Source organism: Varanus komodoensis, unplaced genomic scaffold (genome assembly GCF_004798865.1).
Source record: "Varanus komodoensis strain SLA01 unplaced genomic scaffold, ASM479886v1 scaffold51, whole genome shotgun sequence".
NCBI classification, from domain to species: Eukaryota; Metazoa; Chordata; class Lepidosauria; order Squamata; family Varanidae; genus Varanus; species Varanus komodoensis.
Window position 1 is genome coordinate 4,342,599 of NW_025336100.1, and position 19,950 is coordinate 4,362,548.

At 43.6% G+C, this 19,950-nt stretch overlaps 1 protein-coding gene and 1 long non-coding RNA gene across 3 annotated transcripts; one reads left to right on the forward strand and one right to left on the reverse strand.

Moving 5' to 3' along the window:
* Nucleotides 1-6,763: 6,763 nt before the first annotated feature.
* On the reverse strand, nt 6,764-15,433 carry LOC123031915 (proline-, glutamic acid- and leucine-rich protein 1-like). 2 transcript variants are annotated; one of them, XM_044447403.1, is made up of 2 exons: nt 14,767-15,433; nt 6,764-8,935 (listed from the first exon to the last, which is right to left on the reverse strand). In XM_044447403.1, exons 1-2 carry the CDS (start codon nt 15,208-15,210, stop codon nt 8,903-8,905), a joined length of 477 nt encoding a protein of 158 aa, XP_044303338.1. In that variant the 5' UTR covers nt 15,211-15,433; the 3' UTR covers nt 6,764-8,902. The 2 variants fall into 2 exon arrangements, with proteins under 2 accessions (XP_044303338.1, XP_044303339.1); XM_044447404.1 differs by lacking the exon at nt 6,764-8,935 and adding an exon at nt 13,719-14,633.
* A 132-nt stretch (nt 15,434-15,565) lies between these two features.
* On the forward strand, nt 15,566-16,391 carry LOC123031916. Its single transcript, XR_006416419.1, has 2 exons — nt 15,566-15,623; nt 16,223-16,391. It is a non-coding gene; the product is annotated as an uncharacterized LOC123031916 (long non-coding RNA).
* Nucleotides 16,392-19,950: the final 3,559 nt, after the last annotated feature.

The following is a 19,950-nucleotide window of genomic DNA, read 5'->3' on the forward strand; positions in this document are numbered from 1 at the left end:
GAAGGTAGTGACAGATTTTATTTTCCTGGGCTCCAAGATCACTGCAGACGGGGACTGCAGCCAAGAAATTAAAAGACACTTGCTCCTGGGGAGGAAAGCTATGGCAAATCTAGACAGCATACTAAAAAGCAGAGACATCACCCTGCCAACAAAAGTGCGTATAGTCAAGGCTATGGTTTTCCCAGTTGCCATGTATGGCTGTGAAAGCTGGACCATAAGGAAGGCTGGGCGCCAAAGGATCGAGGCCTTTGAATTGTGGTGCTGGAGGAGACTCCTGCGAGTCCCTTGGACAGCAAGGCGATAAAACCGGTCAGTCCTAGAGGAGATCAACCCTGACTGTTCTTTAGAAGGCCAGATCCTGAAGATGGAATTCAAATACTTTGGCCACCTAATGAGAAGGAAGGACTCCCTGGAGAAGAGCCTAATGCTGGGAACAATAGACGGCAAAAGAAGAAGGGGACGGCAGAGGATGAGGTGGCTAGATGGAGTCACTGAAGCAGTCGGTGTGAGCTTAAGTGGACTCCGGGGGATGGTGGAGGACAGGAAGGCCTGGAGGAATGTTGTCCATGGGGTTGCGATGGGTCAGACACGACTAACAACAATTATTATTGTTGTGAAAAAAAATAATTAAAAATAATTAAAACAAAAGAAATATCACATACTTAGTAATTCACATGTTATATGAAGTATAAATAAATCAAAAGTTTTCCCAGTAGCAACAAAATATTTCGGCTGAAATATTTGCTTAGGGGGTGATTAAATTAACCATACAATATAGTTTAAATTATATATTCCAAGTCAATCAAAATGTGAAAATTATTTTATTGGAATACTTGTAAAGAGAACAATATAAACTTCCATATGTTTGTATTTAACAATTACTTCACTGCAGGCTTCAAAGAACACAGTTCTGAAGATATTATTACATTTATACCTCACTTTTCCTCCTTTTACAAGGAGTCCAAGGCATTTTATATGGTTGTGGCAGCTTAGGGTGAGAGTCCATGATTGCTCCAAAGTCACCCAGTGAGCTTCGTGATTGAATGAGGACTAGAATCCACATCTAATTTCCAGACAAATGCTCTAACCATGATGCCACACTGGCTCTTATATAATATACAAACCTTACATAAGTTAAACAGCTTTTTTTTTTTTTTTGAAGCAACTGTAGCAACTTTGTCTTCACTCACTCTCTGTACTATTTAGCAGTTCCATTTCAAGTTAAGCAAAATCATTAATTAGAACAATTAGTTGAATGTTCTGTTCAAGAATGGTGTGGCTTGTGAGCAAAGGCCAGAGACACTTGATCCGATCCAGCATAGCTCTAATCTTCTTAAGTGAAACAAACAATAATCACAGTTTTAGTTTCAGTTTTCCTTCAGTATCTTACTGAAAAGCGTTAACAAAAAAGTCTAGTCCGGAGCTAGCCAGGAACCAACTGCATCATGCAAAGGAAAGAGTTGCCACACTTTATTTTTCAGTTCCCCCATGAGCAACTGAACACTAGGGTTTGCCAATGCTTATCATAGAAAAATAATTTATGTAAGTTCATATCCCATATTTAGCCCATCTAACATGACCATAATACTCCCAGACAAGCATAAATAGATATACATGTGATAGAAATGTTTCCATGGGAAAACATTGCATTGGCAAATTTACCACTTCACATCACTGACTGGCTCCTGAATTTGGCTCCGTTTAAGCAATTTTTCACCTCCCTGGGTAAAACTTAAACCCTTTTCCAAGGAGTGGCATGTACGCTCTGCAAGTCCTGCAAAGGGAGCTATGTGGGTGCTGCACTGCATGGGCTCTTTCTACAAATTGTGTTTGCTGATCACAAAAGGATTCAGACTCCTGTCTATAAAGCTAGACATAATCAATAACAGTGTTGTTGCTGAGTGTGGCTTTGGCAATGACTACACAGTATGTGTATGAGTAGGTATGCAAGTGTATGTACATGATACAGAAGAGTATGCAAGGTATAGCCCTGTTAATTTTATTTATTTAGGATCTGTACTATAGCCAAAGTTCTCAGGGCAGCATACATAAGAACAAATACAAGAAAACATATTTAGGGCACTGCCCAATGGCCACTAGACACTTTCCAGATAAGAAAATTTAAAGCTGCCTATATCATGATGTCCAAGCACTTACTGAGAGTTCAGCTTGGGTTACAAACTCATTGCAGATCAACTAAATAAGAATAAATGAACTGAAGTTTAATGCAGACAAAACAGAAGCTGGGGGAATAGAACTGTACAACTGCATTAAAACTGTACTAGATCTTTTGCTAGCACTACCCTTGCAAACTCAGATTTGCAGTTTGAGTGTTTTCTTGGATCCAGTGCTAAGCCTTCAATGCCCAGTTGTCAGTAGTAGGCAGGAGTATGTTTTTACAAAATAGGAGTATGTTTTTACAAAATAGGATGATGTGTCAACTGCATCAATTCTTAAGATTTCAGAACTGGTTATGTTTTCGGGAGTCTTAGTTATACCTCAGCTGGATTGTTATAATGCATAACTCCGGTGGATGGTGGAGGACAGAAGAGCCTGGAGGAATGTTGTCCATGGGGTCGTGATGGGCAGGTGATGGGCAGGACAAAATGTCCGGACTAACAGAACATAACATAAGATAAGATAACAAGCTACCCACTATAAAGATAAGGAACTGTGAAAAGAAACAGCTACTAGGAAGGAGGAAAAAAATGGAATGGATTTTTTGAGACAGGCAAAGACTTTCTCCCAGCATTCTTAATTATGGTTTTGAAAACAGATGTTTGCTGTATAGTGCTGGGATTTGCCATGTAAATGCAAGCAATGAAATTTTCAAAATGAGATCAGCAGAAGCCCTTGGGTTATAGAGAATAAATGTCATCTCTGCTATTAGCCCTTCTCTTTAATTCTATGGGATAGACAGGCTGCTACTTGTTTGCTCAATGTAAAAGAAAAAGTACTTTGCATGTGCTTGAATAACATTTTCTGCATATTTCTTTGATATTATAAATTATTTCTTGCTACTAAGCCCACACATAGTTTCTAGACCTCTGGTACCAGGCATAAAGAAATGACACTTAACTACTAAGCACCAAGTTACCATTGTAATACAAATGATGAGCATAGACAGGTACAACTATCACAAGACAGGTCCAGACCTATTCTCCACTTACCCTACAGCATGAGTGTTTTAGTGATTCACATGCCATTGCCTGCAAATTCAAAAACTATACAAAGTAGTTCTGAATATACTGGTAGGTCTCTGGGTGACTGGCAGTATATCAGCAGGACCAATGACTGTGCCATGTTTAGCAGCAGCAAGATAGCCCTACATCCTAAATTATACCTTTGGAGTGAAAGAAATACATTTGACTGTGAGGAGGCTGCGAGATCCATTCAGTTGTGCTACTCAAAACAAAATCCTACACTCAGACTATTTTAATTCTAAGCATAAGGCATTTGTTCTAGCTCCAATCAGTAAAACTTAAGACTGCTTGTAAAAAGCAAAGAAGATTCTAGAAGCCCGAGGTCTGCCCACCCTCATCCGCAACACCACCTTAACAGTTGCCTGGTGACACACTATACATCAACAGCAATCAGAGACCACACCATGACTACAGGATTTATGTTAGTAGCTGCCAGTGATGCGTTCAAATCCTTTACACCAAGTCTCAAAAGTAAAGACTTGCAACTTGACTCAAGTCCAAGTAAAGTCTCAAGTCATTGCAAGAAATTTTCAAGTAAAGTCTCACGTCTCTTCTCAAGTCTCAAGAACCAACTTTAATGGAAAAAAGTGGTAGTAGGGTATGGGGGAAGAGTTGTAAACCCCCCCCCCTTTTCTCAGTGATGCATTGAAGTCCTTTACTTCTACCATGATTTATTTAAACTAAGCTTTGCTGTTATTTGAATTTATCAAGAGTTCAATTCAGAAAAATGCCTTTTTCTAAAACATGATTGACCCCCCAACCTGGTACTGTTATTCTTCCTGGAAACACACAGGAACAGAACAGAGGCAGCAGGCAGGAGAAGTGCTGTTGCACTTGTCGAGGAAAGCAAAGTGCACCAAAAAGATTGCTTAAGGCTTCCCCCTATACAGGTAGCCCCTGCATAATGGACAAGTTGTGTTCCTGAGAACGTCCTTAAGTTGAATTTGTATGTAAGCTGGATCATGTGAATAAGTCAAATGTTTCTCTTAATATATGCATATACGAGGTGAGGCACAGAAATAACTAAATTGCACTTTGGGCTTTCCTGGAAAATCGTCTGGAGGTTGGCTAGACGTACATCATAGAACTATATCTCCTCCTACACGCCCTCTCAAACCACTGACCAGCTAGGTATATCCCATGAATAGCCCGGTCAGTATTCGAACTACACTCGCTACACGTGTTGCCGCAATAATGTTGGGGGAAAAAATCGAATTGAGAATCAACATCATATTCCCCCGCACAATGCTTTTTCCGTAAAGCAGTTTTTGAGTGAAAAAAACATTTCTATCCTCCATCATCCTCCTTATTTAGCTCCCTGTGATTTTTACTTTTTCCCAAAAATCAAAAGTGACCTGAAGGGAACACGTTTTGCATCAATGGATGAAGTGAAGACAAAAATGGCAAGCCTGTTGAACAGCCTCACGCAAGAAGACTTCCAGTTTCAATCAATGGAAAATACGTACAGAGCGGTGTAGAGATCAGGAGGGGCTGTATATAGAAGGTGACAATATTCAGAATGCTGTAATTCATCGATAAATATTTTTAATACTAATTTGGTTACTTTTGTGTCACACCTCGTATTTTACCTTTCTGTAAAACACTTAAGAAACACTTCCATAACATCTTAAACACAATACAGTATTGTAATAATGATAATAATACAGTAATAATAAAGCAACTACAAGTACTGGGAAGAGAAAGAATGTGTGTATGAGTGGGTAGGCAGACAATATTTAAAAACCAAAAGAAATAGTTAATAAAACAGTTTAGACCATGTTTTCAAATTACTGTCTTATAGAGTTAAGCTCACTATCAGTCTTGCATAGATTATAACAAGATCATGAAGCATTTTGAGCACTTTAAAGTACTATATGTTGTTTTTTGTTTGTTCATTTTCTGTATATTTTCCAGGTTACTCTGCTAATTTATGAAAAACTGTTAGAATAATAAAATGTCACAGTTCCAAGCAAAACCAAACCTAAAACAAAACAGATAAAATAATCAAAACTTTCTTTCTTTCTTTCTTTCTTTCTTTCTTTCTTTCTTTCTTTCTTTCGCATTGGGTAATATTTGCAGGCCTGTTGGTCACTGTCCTACTCAGACAGGTTCTGGTTCTGGTTCTCTATCTCTCTCTCTGCTGTCAGTTCAAGATAATTTCCCCATCTGTAGCACAGGCATGCTAATACTGATTTAGTTCCCCTTCAGCGGTGGCACAAGCAATGCACCAAGAAGACTCCACAGTGGCGCCCTGCAACAACTGCAACTGCTGCAGACTAGTGCCCCTATTACACAAAAAAGTGAGAGCACTGGAGCAGCGAGTATCTACCCTCCGAACAATAAAAGAAAACAGTTTCTAGACAGAGTGGAGGAACTGCAACAGGTAATTGTACTCTAGAAGGAAGATGAGCAACTGTAAGCTGAGGCAGCAGAAGAGAAACCCAAGAGAAAATGAGAAAATTCACTGGAAAAGGGTGACAGACACAGAAGAGCTAGAAAACACTCTGCACCCATGGAAGCAGTGGAACTCTCGATCCGCTTCCAGTTGCCTGAGGAAGAGACGTGTGAGAAACCCAGTGTAAAAGAATCACACAACATAACTCTTTTCAGAGACAAAAGGCCAATCAAACAAGAAAAAGGACAGCAAAATTTGCAACAAAAGGAGAAGAGTGCTAGTTGTGGGAGATTCCCTCTTGTGAGGAATGGACAAATATGTATGTCGTGATGACCCAGAGAATTGCCAAGTTTCTTATCTCCCTGGCACCAAGGTTAAAGATATAACCAACAAATTCACATAACTCGTATGACCCACTGACAAATACCCCTTCCTTCTCTTCCATGTGAGAACTAATGACGCTGCCATGAGATGTTTTGCTGAAATAACATCAGACTTCAAAGCTCTAGGAAGGAAAATAAAAAACACTGGGGTCCAGATAGTCTTCTCCTCAATCCTACCAGTACGTGGTAGAGGAACTGTTAGAGAAAGAAAAACTCTTCAAATGAATGACTGGCTACAATGGTGGTGCCATAAAGAGGAATTTAGATTCTGAAACCACAAGCTAAGCTTCCTGGAAGATGGACTACTGGCAAATGATGGGCTGCTCCTCACAAAGAACGGGAAGCAGGTGTTTGGCCACCACATGAAAAACTTCATCAGAAGAGCTTTAAACTAAAACCTATAGAGTAGGGAGATGTGCAGCATGGTATGCCATCTCCTCGCAAAGACTTTTCGATTTCAACAAAGAAAAAACTTCAAGCAGGGTCCAGCACCAGTCTCCCAAAAAATGTAGAAAGAAAACCAGGGCACAGCTAGAATGAACTTCGATGTCTCTATACCAATACCCAGAGTATGGGAACCAAGCAACACTAACTTGAGCTCATAGCACACGAGGACAATTACGATCTTATAGGAATAATGGAAACTTGGTGGGATGACCCACATGACTGGAACTCTACAATTGATGGATACAGCCTGTTTAAGAAAAATAAAAAGGACAAAAAGGGGGGTGGAGTTGCACTATATGTGAGAGACACATATATCTGCATAGAAATTCAAGAAGAAAAACTTAGTAGTCCTATTGAAAGCATCTGGCTAAACTTAAAGGGAGCAAAAAATAAGAAAAACATAGTTGTTGGCATATATTACCGTCCACCCAGGCAAAAAGAGGACTAGGATGCAACCTTTGAAAAGCAACTCACCAGCATTTCCAAGAAGAATGATATAGTCATTATGGGGGACTTCAATTTCCCTGTTATATGCTGGGAGAAAAATTCTGCCAAGCATGGCCCCTCCAAGAGATTCCTGACATATGTTGCCGACAACTTTCTCCAGCAGAAAGTAGAGGAAGGTACGAGAGGATAATCTATACTTGATTTAGTACTAACAGAGAGGACTGGTGGACAAAATAACAACCATGGGAACTCTGGGGGATAGTGACCATGTGATACTTGAATTCTCAATTATGAAGGAGCCAAAGGGTAACTTGAGCCAAACAAGGAAGCCTTGGACTTCAAGAAAGCCAACTTTAATGAATTCAGAAAAATGATAAGCAAAGTGCCATGGCACACACCCTTAAGGGGGGAAATCTTGAAAAGGAAGATCCTTGAAGCACAACTACAAACAATTCCATCAAGAAAAATGTGTAGAAGACAGCAGAGAAAGACCACGTGGCTTCACAAAGGGTTAAGTGACACCCTGAAAGAAAAAAAGAACTTGAACAGGAAGTGGAAACAGGGCCAGGCCACAAAAGAAGAATATAAACAAATAGCAAGGAATTGCAGGAATTGCATCAGGAAGGCTAAAGCAGAAAATAAACTAATAGCAAGGGATGATAAGCACAACAAGAAAGTTTCCTTCAGATACATCCAGAACAAAAGACATGAGAAAGAGAAGGGTTCAACTACTTAAAGTGGATGTAACCTAGGCACAACCTGTATTGCAACCCCCCCCCCCCCCCCCCCCCCCTCCCCATTCCCCCCCCTCCCCCTCCCCCCCCCCCCCTCGCAACTCAGTTGTGAAAGCAATAGAGTCGAGTCAAGCCACTCACTCATTGCTTCCAAGTCATGTCTGAGTCAAGTCACTGACACAACTTGACTCAGACTTGGGAGCAAGTCACTTGACTCAAGTCCCCAGTACTGGTAGCTATACAAATGTTGCAATATCCCACAGGAGAATATAGGGAAACTTCCCTAAGAGCATGAATGTAGGCTGATTCTCATAATGAGGACTGGTAGAATACATGCGAGCCGAACTAATCAGTTCTGTGCATGAAGCCCGCCTAAGTGAAAAGTTCTGTGAAGTAGTCATCCAAAACGTGCAACACTGCCATGGATTAAGGATAAGTTTCCACCCCATAATGGAAGCTCCTACACAATTACATTCATACACATTAAAATCAGTAGTCTGAGAGGTGACAAATATTTTACCAGGGAAACCCAGAGGCCATCAAGAACATTCATAAGATTAAATATTTCTTATTGTAATAAACTTAGAAGCACTGAACAATTAAATGCAAAAGCAATATTGGGGTTGTCTGTTTGCAAAGGGTGCACCCATTTCTTAAAACAACTTGCTCTACAAGCACTAAAACAAGAGCAAATATGAAAAGAAACTGCAGTTTGAATTGAAACAACTGTTAGGGAGGACCTATTTAATGGAAACAGAAACTGTTCCTCTTTGCTATTATAGAGCAGCACTAATAATACATTACTGATGGAGTATTTTATAGGATCCTGTTACATTTAGAACACAGACCTAAAAACTGTGCTGTGGAAACACTCATCTCTCAACTCTAAAAAGTTGTCTAGTGCTTCTCTGCATTCTGCAGTTGGTCCTCCGTGCTTAAAACTTCTGTGCTTAAAACAGACATATACATGCTAGGATTTTTTCTTTAAAAGTTTTTAAAGGAACAGCAGAAGCAAATGAAATGCAGCTAAAACAAACTGAGCTATTTTAGAACTATACAGAACTATATGAGTGCTGAGGATGCACTGCTCTGAAGAAACTATACATTAATATTCAATCATTCCTTCTTTAAAATACTGACAAAGCAATGTAACATAGCGATGCTGTAGCATTTCCAGCAATGGAATATTGGAAAGTGACAAATGTCCCCAGGTACAAGTTTCAGTGAGACCGATAAAGAAAATTAAGAACACAATAGATAACCCTAAATAAGTTCCTGTCAGTCCGTCCTACCTCACAAGTTGTCAAGAGGGTCTGTTCCAGATTCCTTGAGGGAAAGATGGGATACATATAGGAAACACAATTAAAAATTAATATAATTGCCTGAAACATTGTTTAGCCATCACACTGGACATACATACAAAATAGCCCATGGCTTAACCATAGACCAACTACAGAGGAAAACTGCCTTTCAGTCACAAAGTATCAAACGTTCAACCATCAGTCACCTGGCCATTTAGAGAAGAAGAATGTGCTTCTAGGTGATCAAGTAGTGTAAGCTTACACAGTCCAGTCTTAATCTTTTAGAGCTGGTTGGAGAGCCTTCAGGCTGGTAGGACTGATTTTCATTTTTACTTGAAGCATTAGGGGCTATCAACCAGAGACGAATGTAAAATAGAAGTTTGGGGACGAAGAGCTGTCTCCTGCATTCCATGAACCATGCAGTGAGCTAGTGTGCACACGTATGCATTTGTGTACACCAATTAAGAGTTTTGGAATCGAATTTGGAAGACTGAGATTCTAGTCTCTATTTTGCCATGATTCAGTGTGTGACTTTGGGTCTGTCATTGACTCTCAGCCTAACCTATCTCGCAAGGTTGTTGCTGTGATGATAAAGTAGAGAGGAAGAGAATCAAGAGAACTTCGGATTTCTTGTAGGAAAAGCAGAATATAAATGTAATAAATCTACAAACTTATGTACATATGCACACTCATGGATCACACTCATGGAACATCACACTAAAACTAGCCAGTAGAGATGAATAAATACATGGGCAAAAGCAGCAAAACATCAACATACTTTACAGACAAGAGTCGCAGAGCCTCTGATATAATGCAAGCACACAACTCACTAACTTACACTGAGTAACATTGGGTTTTGTTCTTTAAAAGGCCCCCACAATGGCTCATGTAAAAAGCTGCAATCTGTAACCAAGGTGCCAGATTGCTTTACTGAAGGGGAGAAACTGGTGCACTAGCTGAAATTCCATAAAAACATTCCTAAATCATAGCTACCACCTTCCATCTAAGAGCGAGGCAGAATTCCTGAGCTTCCTAGAGTCCTGATCTTTCAAGGGGAAAATAATACCAACCAGAACAGAGACTATTCCCACCCCCAGTTCAGCCCTCTGTTTTGCCTGGAATACTGCTCAATTTATTATCTTACATCCAATCCATTAGAAACACAGAAACAGAGCGAGTCAGAAGGGACCCCCAGCTCCAGCTTGCTCTGCTCATGACATGTCTACCATGTGCATGCCCAATCTATCCTTGAACACTCTCATCAATGGAGCTTCAACCACCTCCTGTGGAAGTCCATTCCATACCTTAGGGGTCCTAACTGTCAGGAAGTACTTCCTGGCATCTAAATTGAACCAGGGTTCCCTGAGCTTTGCTCCACAAGAATGCGTCCTGCCCTACTCTGCAGGGGAAAACAGGTCTCTACCCACATCTGTACCTGCTCCTCAGTTGTGGACACCGCTCCCATTTTAGTATTATCTGTGAATTTGATTAGCAGACTGGTCACCCCCTCTTCCAGGTCATTGATTGAACAGGAGCAGTCCAAGGACCGAGCCCTGGGGGATCCCACTTGGCACAGTCCACCATCTTGATGATTCCCACTAATAGTCACCCTCTGCCTTTGGTCCATCAACCATGCCCTAATCCATTGGACAGTGCACTGGTCCATCCCAAAACTCCTGAATTTCTCAACCAGGATATCATGCGGCACTTTGTCAAATCCAGGTAAACCACATCCACTGCATCCCCTCCATCTAGCCACCTTGAAACCTTGTCATAGAATTCCACAAGGTTTGTCCGGAAGGATATGTTTTTGAGGCAGCCATGTTGCATGGTCGCCAACCTCCCTTCCCTATCTAAGATTACTAAATCTCTCACTATTATGAGGTTTTCCATTGTCTTTTCCCAGAATGAAAGGCTAACCAGTTTGTAATTTCCCATGTCCCCTCTACTATCCATATTTTTTTTAAATAAATAACCTATAAAAATTTATAGGTTAAACACTGCTTTTATAGTGCAATCATTTGAGTTTCACACAATGAAGGGTTTGTGAAACTTACAAGCTTGCACCATCTTTAAAACACCAAATGACCACAAATGTTTGTCTTTTCCATTAACAACAGGTAGTAAGAACTGTCCATTCTTACATGTACTTGCCTCAAGGCAGCGGGGCACTAAAGCAAACACACACACACAACCCCCCCCCCCAACGTAAGGACCTGAGGTCAGACAATCCACCCATGCACTTTCAGTTCTCTCCTTTCTTGTTTTCATCCTTTGGTGGTGCTTCAGGGATTAGCACAACCTTCCCTGCACATGGATAATCGTACAGAACCTCCATTGCTTCCATGGTAGTAGATCAGTGGAGCTGGGTTTCATGCATATGTTAGTAACATGTTCCTCACTCTCACTAATTTAAATGAGATAAACCAGGGGTCCCCAATCCCTGGGCCACGGACCGGTACCAGTCCGTGGTCTGTTAGAAAGTGGGCTGCACAGAAGATGAAGCTTCATTCACTCTCCCGCTGCTCATCTGTATTTGCAGCCACTCCCCAGTGCTATCATCACCTCTGGGGAGTGCCTGCAAATAGAGATTATCATTAGGGCCCTTTTGGGTCTCGGACCTCAAAAGGAAGAGGGAGCAGTGGCAGCAGTGGGGAAGCCAGGGGAGGCAAGTGCTAGCAGCAAGGGAACCAGGTAAGGGCTGGGCTGCAGGTCGGGGGGGGGGGGGGAGGGGGGAGGGGGGGGGGGGCAGGGGGAGGGGGAAGGGGACCGGGGGGGGGGGGGGGGGGGGGGGGGGGGGGGGGGGGGCAAGGTGAAGGTGCAAGGAGGCTGAGCAAGTCAGCACATGGCGTGCACCTGACAAAGCATGAGGGGTTGGGGAGAGCTGCCAGCAGGCTATAAAGCCTTTTTGAGGTGCCGCACCACCATTGCAACGCCCTTTGGAGTCTTGGGCCTCTAGCATTATGGTAAGTAGGATAACTATGACATCATAAAATTACAATGTAATAATAATAGAAATAAGGTGCACAATAAATGTAATGTTCTTGAATCATCCCCATAACCATCCGCCACGCCCCTCAGGTCCATGGAAAAATTGTCTGCCATGAAACTGGTCCCTGGTGCCAAAAAGGTTGGGGACCACTGAGATAAACTATAAATGCTTTCTGGTTAATGCACTGAATCTATCTGAATGCTCTATTGATTTCAGAGGAAAGAACTCTGAACTATATTAACTATATATACAATTCTATGCATGGTCTATTATGCAAATTACTTTTAAAATGCTGATGAAGTTCAACACAAAAATATTATTCGCAAAATGCTGCTCTCAAAATATACATACCCTTTGAGAAAATACATACTGTTTAATATAGCTACACATCTGATTGCACAGGTTAAAAATGAGTACAACCACAATAAAAATTTAATTTCCTGGGGCCTTGCTACTTCAAAAGGCCCAGACCATAGTGCTATGACTATTTAGATACTAAAGAAGTCCTACAACTCCCAGCATTCTAGCTGGTGTATGCAGAGTGTTCTAGGATGTTTTTCTGCCTAAATATGCATAGGACTGCATGCTGAATATATAGAGAGTGATCCTGTGGTCTCTAGCCAGCATCTAGGAGGCCATGAGGGTAATTCAGATTGCCAGCTCTGCACTCTGATCTTCATCCCTGCATTTCATACCTGGCATGGAAAGAGCTGTACTGGCTGCCTTTCTAAGGCAACTGACCTCAGAGATAGGGTAATGGGGATGCTGGGGGGGGGGGGGCAGGGAGGGCAGGAGACTGCACTTGCCTGGATAGGTAGTCCGGATAGCACTCCAGACTCCTTCCCTCCCCTTCTGAAGCACCTCAGCTAGATGGCAGAAAATGACCTTCTTACTGAAATGCAGAGTGGGAAGTGCAAGAAAGTGGAGCTCAACTTGCTACTCCTCCCACTCTGGGCATGATTCTCTTAAGCTTCCATGTCTGCAGGCTTAAAATTCCAAGGACACAGTCAACAGAATTCCACCCTAAAACAGCTACACTTCTTGTGGTAACATTCTCCAACTCAGTAAACTTGAGTAGATGCCTGTATACAAGAATAACTCCATTTAACATAAAAGGCATGAAACCAACTGGTTGGTGCAACCAGTAAGGTTGCACCAACACTTACCTGGAAGTAATTGCAACTGAAACCAACCAGATTTATTTCAGAGTAAATACAGTTATTTTTAACAATGCTATACCATCTTATATTTTCAAAAATTGTCAAGATGGTGTACAAAAGAACAGGCAGACAGTATTTGATTTAAAATGCAAAAGACAAAATAGACATTTTAAAAACTAACTAAATAAAAACGGTTTGCCCTGGTGCCAGAATGAATAAAAAGTCAACACCAGATGAACCTCTCTGGGGAACAAATTCCACAACTGGGGCACTACTATTGAAAATAAGTCGGCCAGGGTGACTTATTTTATAATGTTAATGTGTTTTATATTTTAACTGTTGTTTTGTAAGCCACCCCAAGGCTTTGGCAAATGGGGCGGCATAGAAATTAAATAAATAAATAAAAGGTCGTCCTCCTAGTAACAGCCCTCCTCACCTCCTTCAAGGAGGGCTCTTGGAGAAGGACCTCTGCAGATGATCTTAAGGTCTGGGAGGTAGTATATGAAAGAAGACACTGTGTTAGATATCCAGGCCCTAAACCATTAGAACCACACTGCAAGACTTCAGTTATATCCACACTTACTAGGAAATAAACATGCCTAAGGTTTAAAGTAACAGATGCTGTGCAATTAGAATATAAGACAACAGGATGAACATTTACTTGGAAGCATGCTTCGTTAAACTTTAGGATCAGTTCCAGTTATACACATTCAAGTTTGAACTATTAGAGCCACTGGTTTTAATACTTTAAAAAAAAAGTACCAAGGTAACTGACCAAGTAGGCAGGCCTTCTCACACATTTAGAGTCACCCCCCACCCCCATGGCCCTTTTTTTTGCAGCAAACAGTTGAGGAGACATGACTATTTGGCCTTTCTGATGTTGCCTCTCAGGAAGCCTGTAGAAAGAAGGCATGATATGCTTCAGTACAGCCTTAAGTGCCTGATCCTGCCTGCCTAATTGTGGAAACCAAGCAGAATCAGGCCTGGTTGAAATCTGGATGGGTGTCTTAAATGTTGTGAACCACCCAGAGGGCTTTGGCTATGGGAGGTATAGGCACGTAATGTAATAATAATAATATCAACAACAATTCTAACTCTAAGCAACAAAGAGTAAGCCAAACTGAATTCAGTAGGACATATTTCTTAATAAGCATGCACAGCATTAGCTGTAATGTTGATGATGGCACTAAACAATGTTGCGGGGGTAGTATCATGCCACAGAGCCACCAAAATCTAAAGGGACAAGTTAGTTCTGTCCAACTTAAGTTAGACGTTAAGTTAGACTTTACATTACAAAGACTATCTTTGGATGCGAAGTTACTTGGCCTTCATCACACCTCATCACATGTTTAAAATGGGTCTGCAAGTCCAGCAACCTCTTGCAAATGGAGGCATGGACACAGGATTCGGGTTACCCCGGTTCAGTTCCACCGTGGTCAAATCAGCACTCGCGTGATCTTTCTCCCACCTGGTCTTGGCTCTCGCAAGGGTGGACAGGCGCTGCACACCCAGGAGACGCCGCACGCGGCAGGGCTGTAGCGCTACGCTCTGGGTGCCTCCTCTGTCTGCTTCTGGCGCCATCATCAACAGAGACAAGGTTACGAAAGCAGATCAGAGGGGCCACGCCGGGAAGCCTCCTCTACCTCCCATATCCCCACCAGACCACCGGGGGCAGGGGTGACCTCTGCAAGCTTGACTACCTACCTCAGACACTTCCTCGTCTTCCTCTTCTTCCTCCTCTTCCTCTTCCTCGTCATCGTCGTCGTCTTCCTCCTCGTCGTCGTCTTCCTCCTCCTCCTCTTCATCCTCATCCTCGTCGTCCTCCTCTTCCTCTTCGCTGCCACCGCCGCTGCTTTCACTGCTGCTACTGCTGTTGTTGCCGTTGCCACCACTTTCCGTGCCCAGTTGCCGCCGCCGCTGCTGCTGCTGCCGCCGCCGAGTCCAACTTCGCTTCGGTGGCGGCTGAGGAGGTGGCGGCGGCAGTGACGACGACAGCGGCGGAGGCTGCTGCTGAGGCGAGTCGCTCTGCAAGCGGAGGTCGCAGACCCGGGCCAGCCCCTCAGCCGTTGCCGGGCACGGGGAGGAGCAGTCAGATTTCCCCTGAGTTCCGCCGCTCTTCACCTCCTCCAGGTCAGAAGGTGGCTCCATGGTCGCCCGTGCCACCGCTGTACTATGTTTTTCGCAACCGGTCACCTCCAGGGCCGTGGCGGAGATGAAGAAGTCTCGCGAGATCCGAAGGCCGGCGGAGCCCAACCCGGCTCGCTCCTCTATTACTGCCACCGTCCTGAAGTCCGTCCCTTTCCAGCTTTCCGTCAGCGTCTTCCGTCTTTCACACGCAAGCGCAACCGTGCACTACAGCACCCGGAAAAGAATTAGCATCAATTTGCTTGCACCCTCTCTGCGCAGGTTCCGTCTCTTAGGCTTCCGGCACCTGGATCTGCGTCATCACGCTGCGCCTCCTGCGAATCTTGGTTTCATTTCTTAAGTAGTAGAATATCAGCGCCTGCCTTCTTTCTTTGTTTCCCTTTTTTCCTTTGAAGGATATAAGTGAAAGAGAAGAGGTGAAGCTCTCAAGAAATAGTAGTCAGAATTTGTATAGCTTTGTATAGCTTCTAGTTTGTATACGTCTAGTTTACAAACTAGCTCCATTATAGCTTCAGAACAACTGAAATTCGTGCGCCGCATACAGTGACTCAAAAGATGTATTGATTGAACTGTTTTTCATTTACAACACAAGCACGCCGTTTTGGGCCGTTGGAAGAAAGGCGAGCTTGGCTGTGGTTTGCAGCTGTTGGCTGCTTTGCCGGTATAGCAACTGAGCAACTAGGTCTTCAGTTTGTATTTAAAATCTTAAAATCCAGAAATGTTTGGCAAAGAAGACGTTCTCAGGGCTAACACTGTTGTTGCTCATTCCACTGGAAAGTTTGAAAGAAGTGGGGGAGAGAAACTCAAGAACAAAAAGGACAGAGTGGCTAATGCCGTGCTTTTCCCTTTCCAAGCCTCTCTGCTATCCTTGCTCTGAGTCAGTTTGCAGATGCAGGTGTCTATTTTAGAGTAAAACTAGATGGTAGTGCACTTAACTTGCAGGATGCAATGTTAGGTAAATTGTAGTGGAACATACTATACAGCCTCTTAATTTAACTTTCTCTTTGTATTACAGTCATACTAAAACCAATAGAATTAGAGGAAAGAAGAATCATACCAGCATATGCTTTGGATGAGGCAGGACAAAACTGTTCCAACTAATCTGCTTCCCTCCAGCCATGGATGCTTCTTTTTCAAATCAGGTGCTGCTTTGATGTAATTAAAAAGTTGTTGGATAAAATCAAGAATCAGTCTAAACCAGAATTCTGTTTGCAATAGTGGCCAGCCAGATGTCCCAAGGAACCTTACAGACAGAGCATTTAGACAGCAAACTTGTTCCCCTCATATTTCTTCTCAGGAAGTGGCATTCAGATGTATACTGCCTCTGCTGTTTATGGTTCCATTTAGTATTGGGAACAATAGCCAATAATCCATCTGCCTTCTATTAACTTGTCTAATCCCCTTAAAGCCATTTAAGCTAAGACTACTGATCACAAAATCAACATTGCTCACTTGAAGAGCATCAGTACCTCTCCTTCTCCATAGTTAGTCTGTACTAAGAGTTTCTCCACTACAGAATTTGAATATGAAACCTAGATCTCGCAAGCCATTAACCAAAGAACAAACATGATAATGTTCAAATGATATTGGCTTCTAGCAAACCAGGATGAAGAACCTTGATTTCAGGTAAATATGCAAGCCACAATTTGTGCTGATTCCTGAATTAAGAAACCATAGTTGTGGCCAGGGCTTTACCTTTGGAGGCTGCTGCACCTGGAGACAGGAGTACTGAACAGAAGCAAGGTAGATCTAAGCCAGAGGTCCTCAAACTTTTTCACCAGGGGGGCAGGTGAAAGGTGCCAGTGCTGAGCGCAGGCTGGAAAGGTGGTGCCGGCAGTGCATGCAGGCTGGCGCGAGGGCAAGGGCAGCGTGTGCAGGCGGTGCGCTGAGGCGGGGGTGGGCACGCATGGCGAGGCGCAGGCGGGCACACACTGTGAGGCACAAGGCAGCAGCTTGCTCATTTGGAGATGGCTTTCTCTGAGTGAGCAAACTGCTGCCTCCCCGCACACGGGGTGAGGTGGGCGGCGGCAGGCGTGGCGGGTCCAAATGGGCATGGCGGGCCAGATCCAGCCCCCGGGCCGTCGTTTGAGGACCTATGACTAAGCCATGGTTTTCTTGGTTGTTTGGAAACCCACATTTTAAGTTATACTTAGTTCAAACCATGGTTTTATTTATTTATTTATTTAAAACTTTTCTATACTATTCTCTTACCAAATAGTCTCAGGGTGGGTTTACAATAAAAACAAAGTAAAGCACATCATTTTTATACACTAAAACCCCAATTAAAATAATTTAAATCTTAAAATTCTGGGAAAATAAAAAGATTTTAGCCTAGTGCCATAAAGAACCAATTGTTGACACCAGCCACACCTCTCTGGGGAGCATATTCCATAACTGGGGCGCCACTGCAGAGGAGGCCCTTCTCTAGGTAGCCACTCTCCTAATCAATTTCAAGGAGGGCGCCTGAAGAAGGGCCTCCAACCCAGATCTTAAGGGGTGGACAGGTGCATAGGGAAGGAGACACTCTTTCAGATATCTAGGTCCTAAGCCATTTAGGTCTTTATAGGTCATCACCAGCACCTATAATTGGGCCCGGACTTCAATTGGTAGCTAGTGTAGATGTAATGTAGAGTGGGTCACCAATTTATTTATGCTGTTAGCCGTCCAGAGACATTAGTAATTGGGTGGCATACAAATTTCATAAATAAATGACTGGCGTTCTATGTGCATATATGCTGGTCCCGGCTGCTCTATTCTGAACCAAGTGAAGTATCAGGACTGTCTTCAAGGGCAGCCCCACATAAAGCATGTTACAATAGTCTAATCTGGAGGTTACCAGAGCATGGGTCACCATTGCTAGACTCTGCTTATCCAGGTAAGGGCGCAGTTGATGAATCAGCCAAAGATGAAGGAAAGTGCTCCTTGCCACAGCAGCCACCTGGAACTCCAGGGACAGCTCTGGGTTGAGGAGCACTCCCAAACTGCACACTCTGTCCTTTAGGGGGAGTGCAACCCCATCCAGAACAGGACTAAAATCACTTACCTGGAAGGCTGAACCGCCTACCAGCAGGACCTCCATTTTGTCTCGATTAAGCCTCAGTTAATTGGCCCTCATCCAGCCCATCACACCGTCCAGATACCAGTTAAGGACAGCCACTGTCTCACCTGGATTAGATGTAAAAGAGAGGTGATGCTGGGTGACACCAGCATACTGGTGACTCTGCAGCCCAAATCCCCAGATGACCTCTCCCAGTGGTTTCATGTAGATGTTGAAAAGCATAGGGGATAAAGTGGAACTCCATGGCAAAGCTGCCGTGGTGCAGAGTCATAATCCCCCAGCACCACCTTCTAGAATTGACCAGCCAAGTAGGAGCAGAATCACTTCAAGGAAGTGCCTCCAACCCCCAACTCAGCCAGCCTATCCAGAAGGATACCATGGTCAATGGTATTGAAAGCTGCTGAGAGATCCAGGAGAACCAACAGACATACTCCCCCTGTCCCTCTCCTTGCACAGGTCATCATATAGGGCAACCAAGGTACTTTCAGTCCCATAGCCAGGCCTGAACCCAGGCTGGAATGGGTCCAGATGGTCATTTTCTTCCAAGAGAGCCTGTATTTGCCCAGCCACCACCCACTCGAGCACCTTGCCCAAGAATGGGATGTTAGCCACCGGTCTATAATTGGTGGCCAGCTCTGGGTTCAGGACAGGCCTGATCACCACCTCCTTCGAGGGGGCAGGGACCTGACCCTCCCTTAGAGAAGTGTTAACAACCTCCTGGACCCAGGTACACATCCTGTCCTTGACTTTGGTGAGCAGCCATGAAGGGTAAGCATCGTGTAAACAGGTGGTAGGTCAGACTTGTCCAAGCACCTTATCCACATCTTCAGGCCGCAGCAATTGAAACTCATTCAACAAAAATGGACCAGATGGGGCTTTGGACACTTCCCGTTCTGGGACCACATCACTTTGGAGTCCAACTCATAGTGAATCTGAGTGATTTTATCCCTAAAGTTTGTTTCTTCTTTTAAGTATTGTAAGCCGTCCTGAGATCTTGTACAATAGGATGGCATACAAAAGCTTTTAATAAATAAAGTTGTCATAGCGGGCTGCTGATGGTGCGATAGGATCCTTTTGAGGCCCAGAATGTAGTAGGCCCTGCACCACCGGAAGCTGGATGGTGCTGTGAGGATGCAATGGAAGCGGAGAAGAGTTTCTTCTTCACTGCCCTCACCGCCACAGCATAGGCTTGATAATGAACTCTTAAGTAGCGTTTGGTCAGATTTGGCACAGCATTTCCTTCACTTACATTCTAGTCGTCTCCCAGCCTGCTTCACTGCCCACAATTCAGGCATATACCAGGGTGCTACATGGGCACTGCATGGCAGGAGAGGACACTTCGGAGCAATTGTGTCGATCACCTGGGTCATTTCCCCATTCCACAAATCAAGCAGGGCGTTGACAGGAGCGCCACTCATATCAATGAGAAATTTCCTCAGAGCCCTCAGGAATCCATCAGGATCCATAAGATTTTGGGGTGGGGGGACAATTTAATAGGGCCCACACCCTTACGGAGGAGAAAACTGGCCCCAGGTTTAAACCTCACAAGGAAGTGATCTGACCATGACAAAGGGGTTAATATTGGATCCCTCACTTCCAGATCACCATCTTCCTGCCCCATTGAAAAGACCAGGTCCAGAGTGTGACCTTTTTCATGTGTTGGGCCAGTGACACTTTAAGACAGC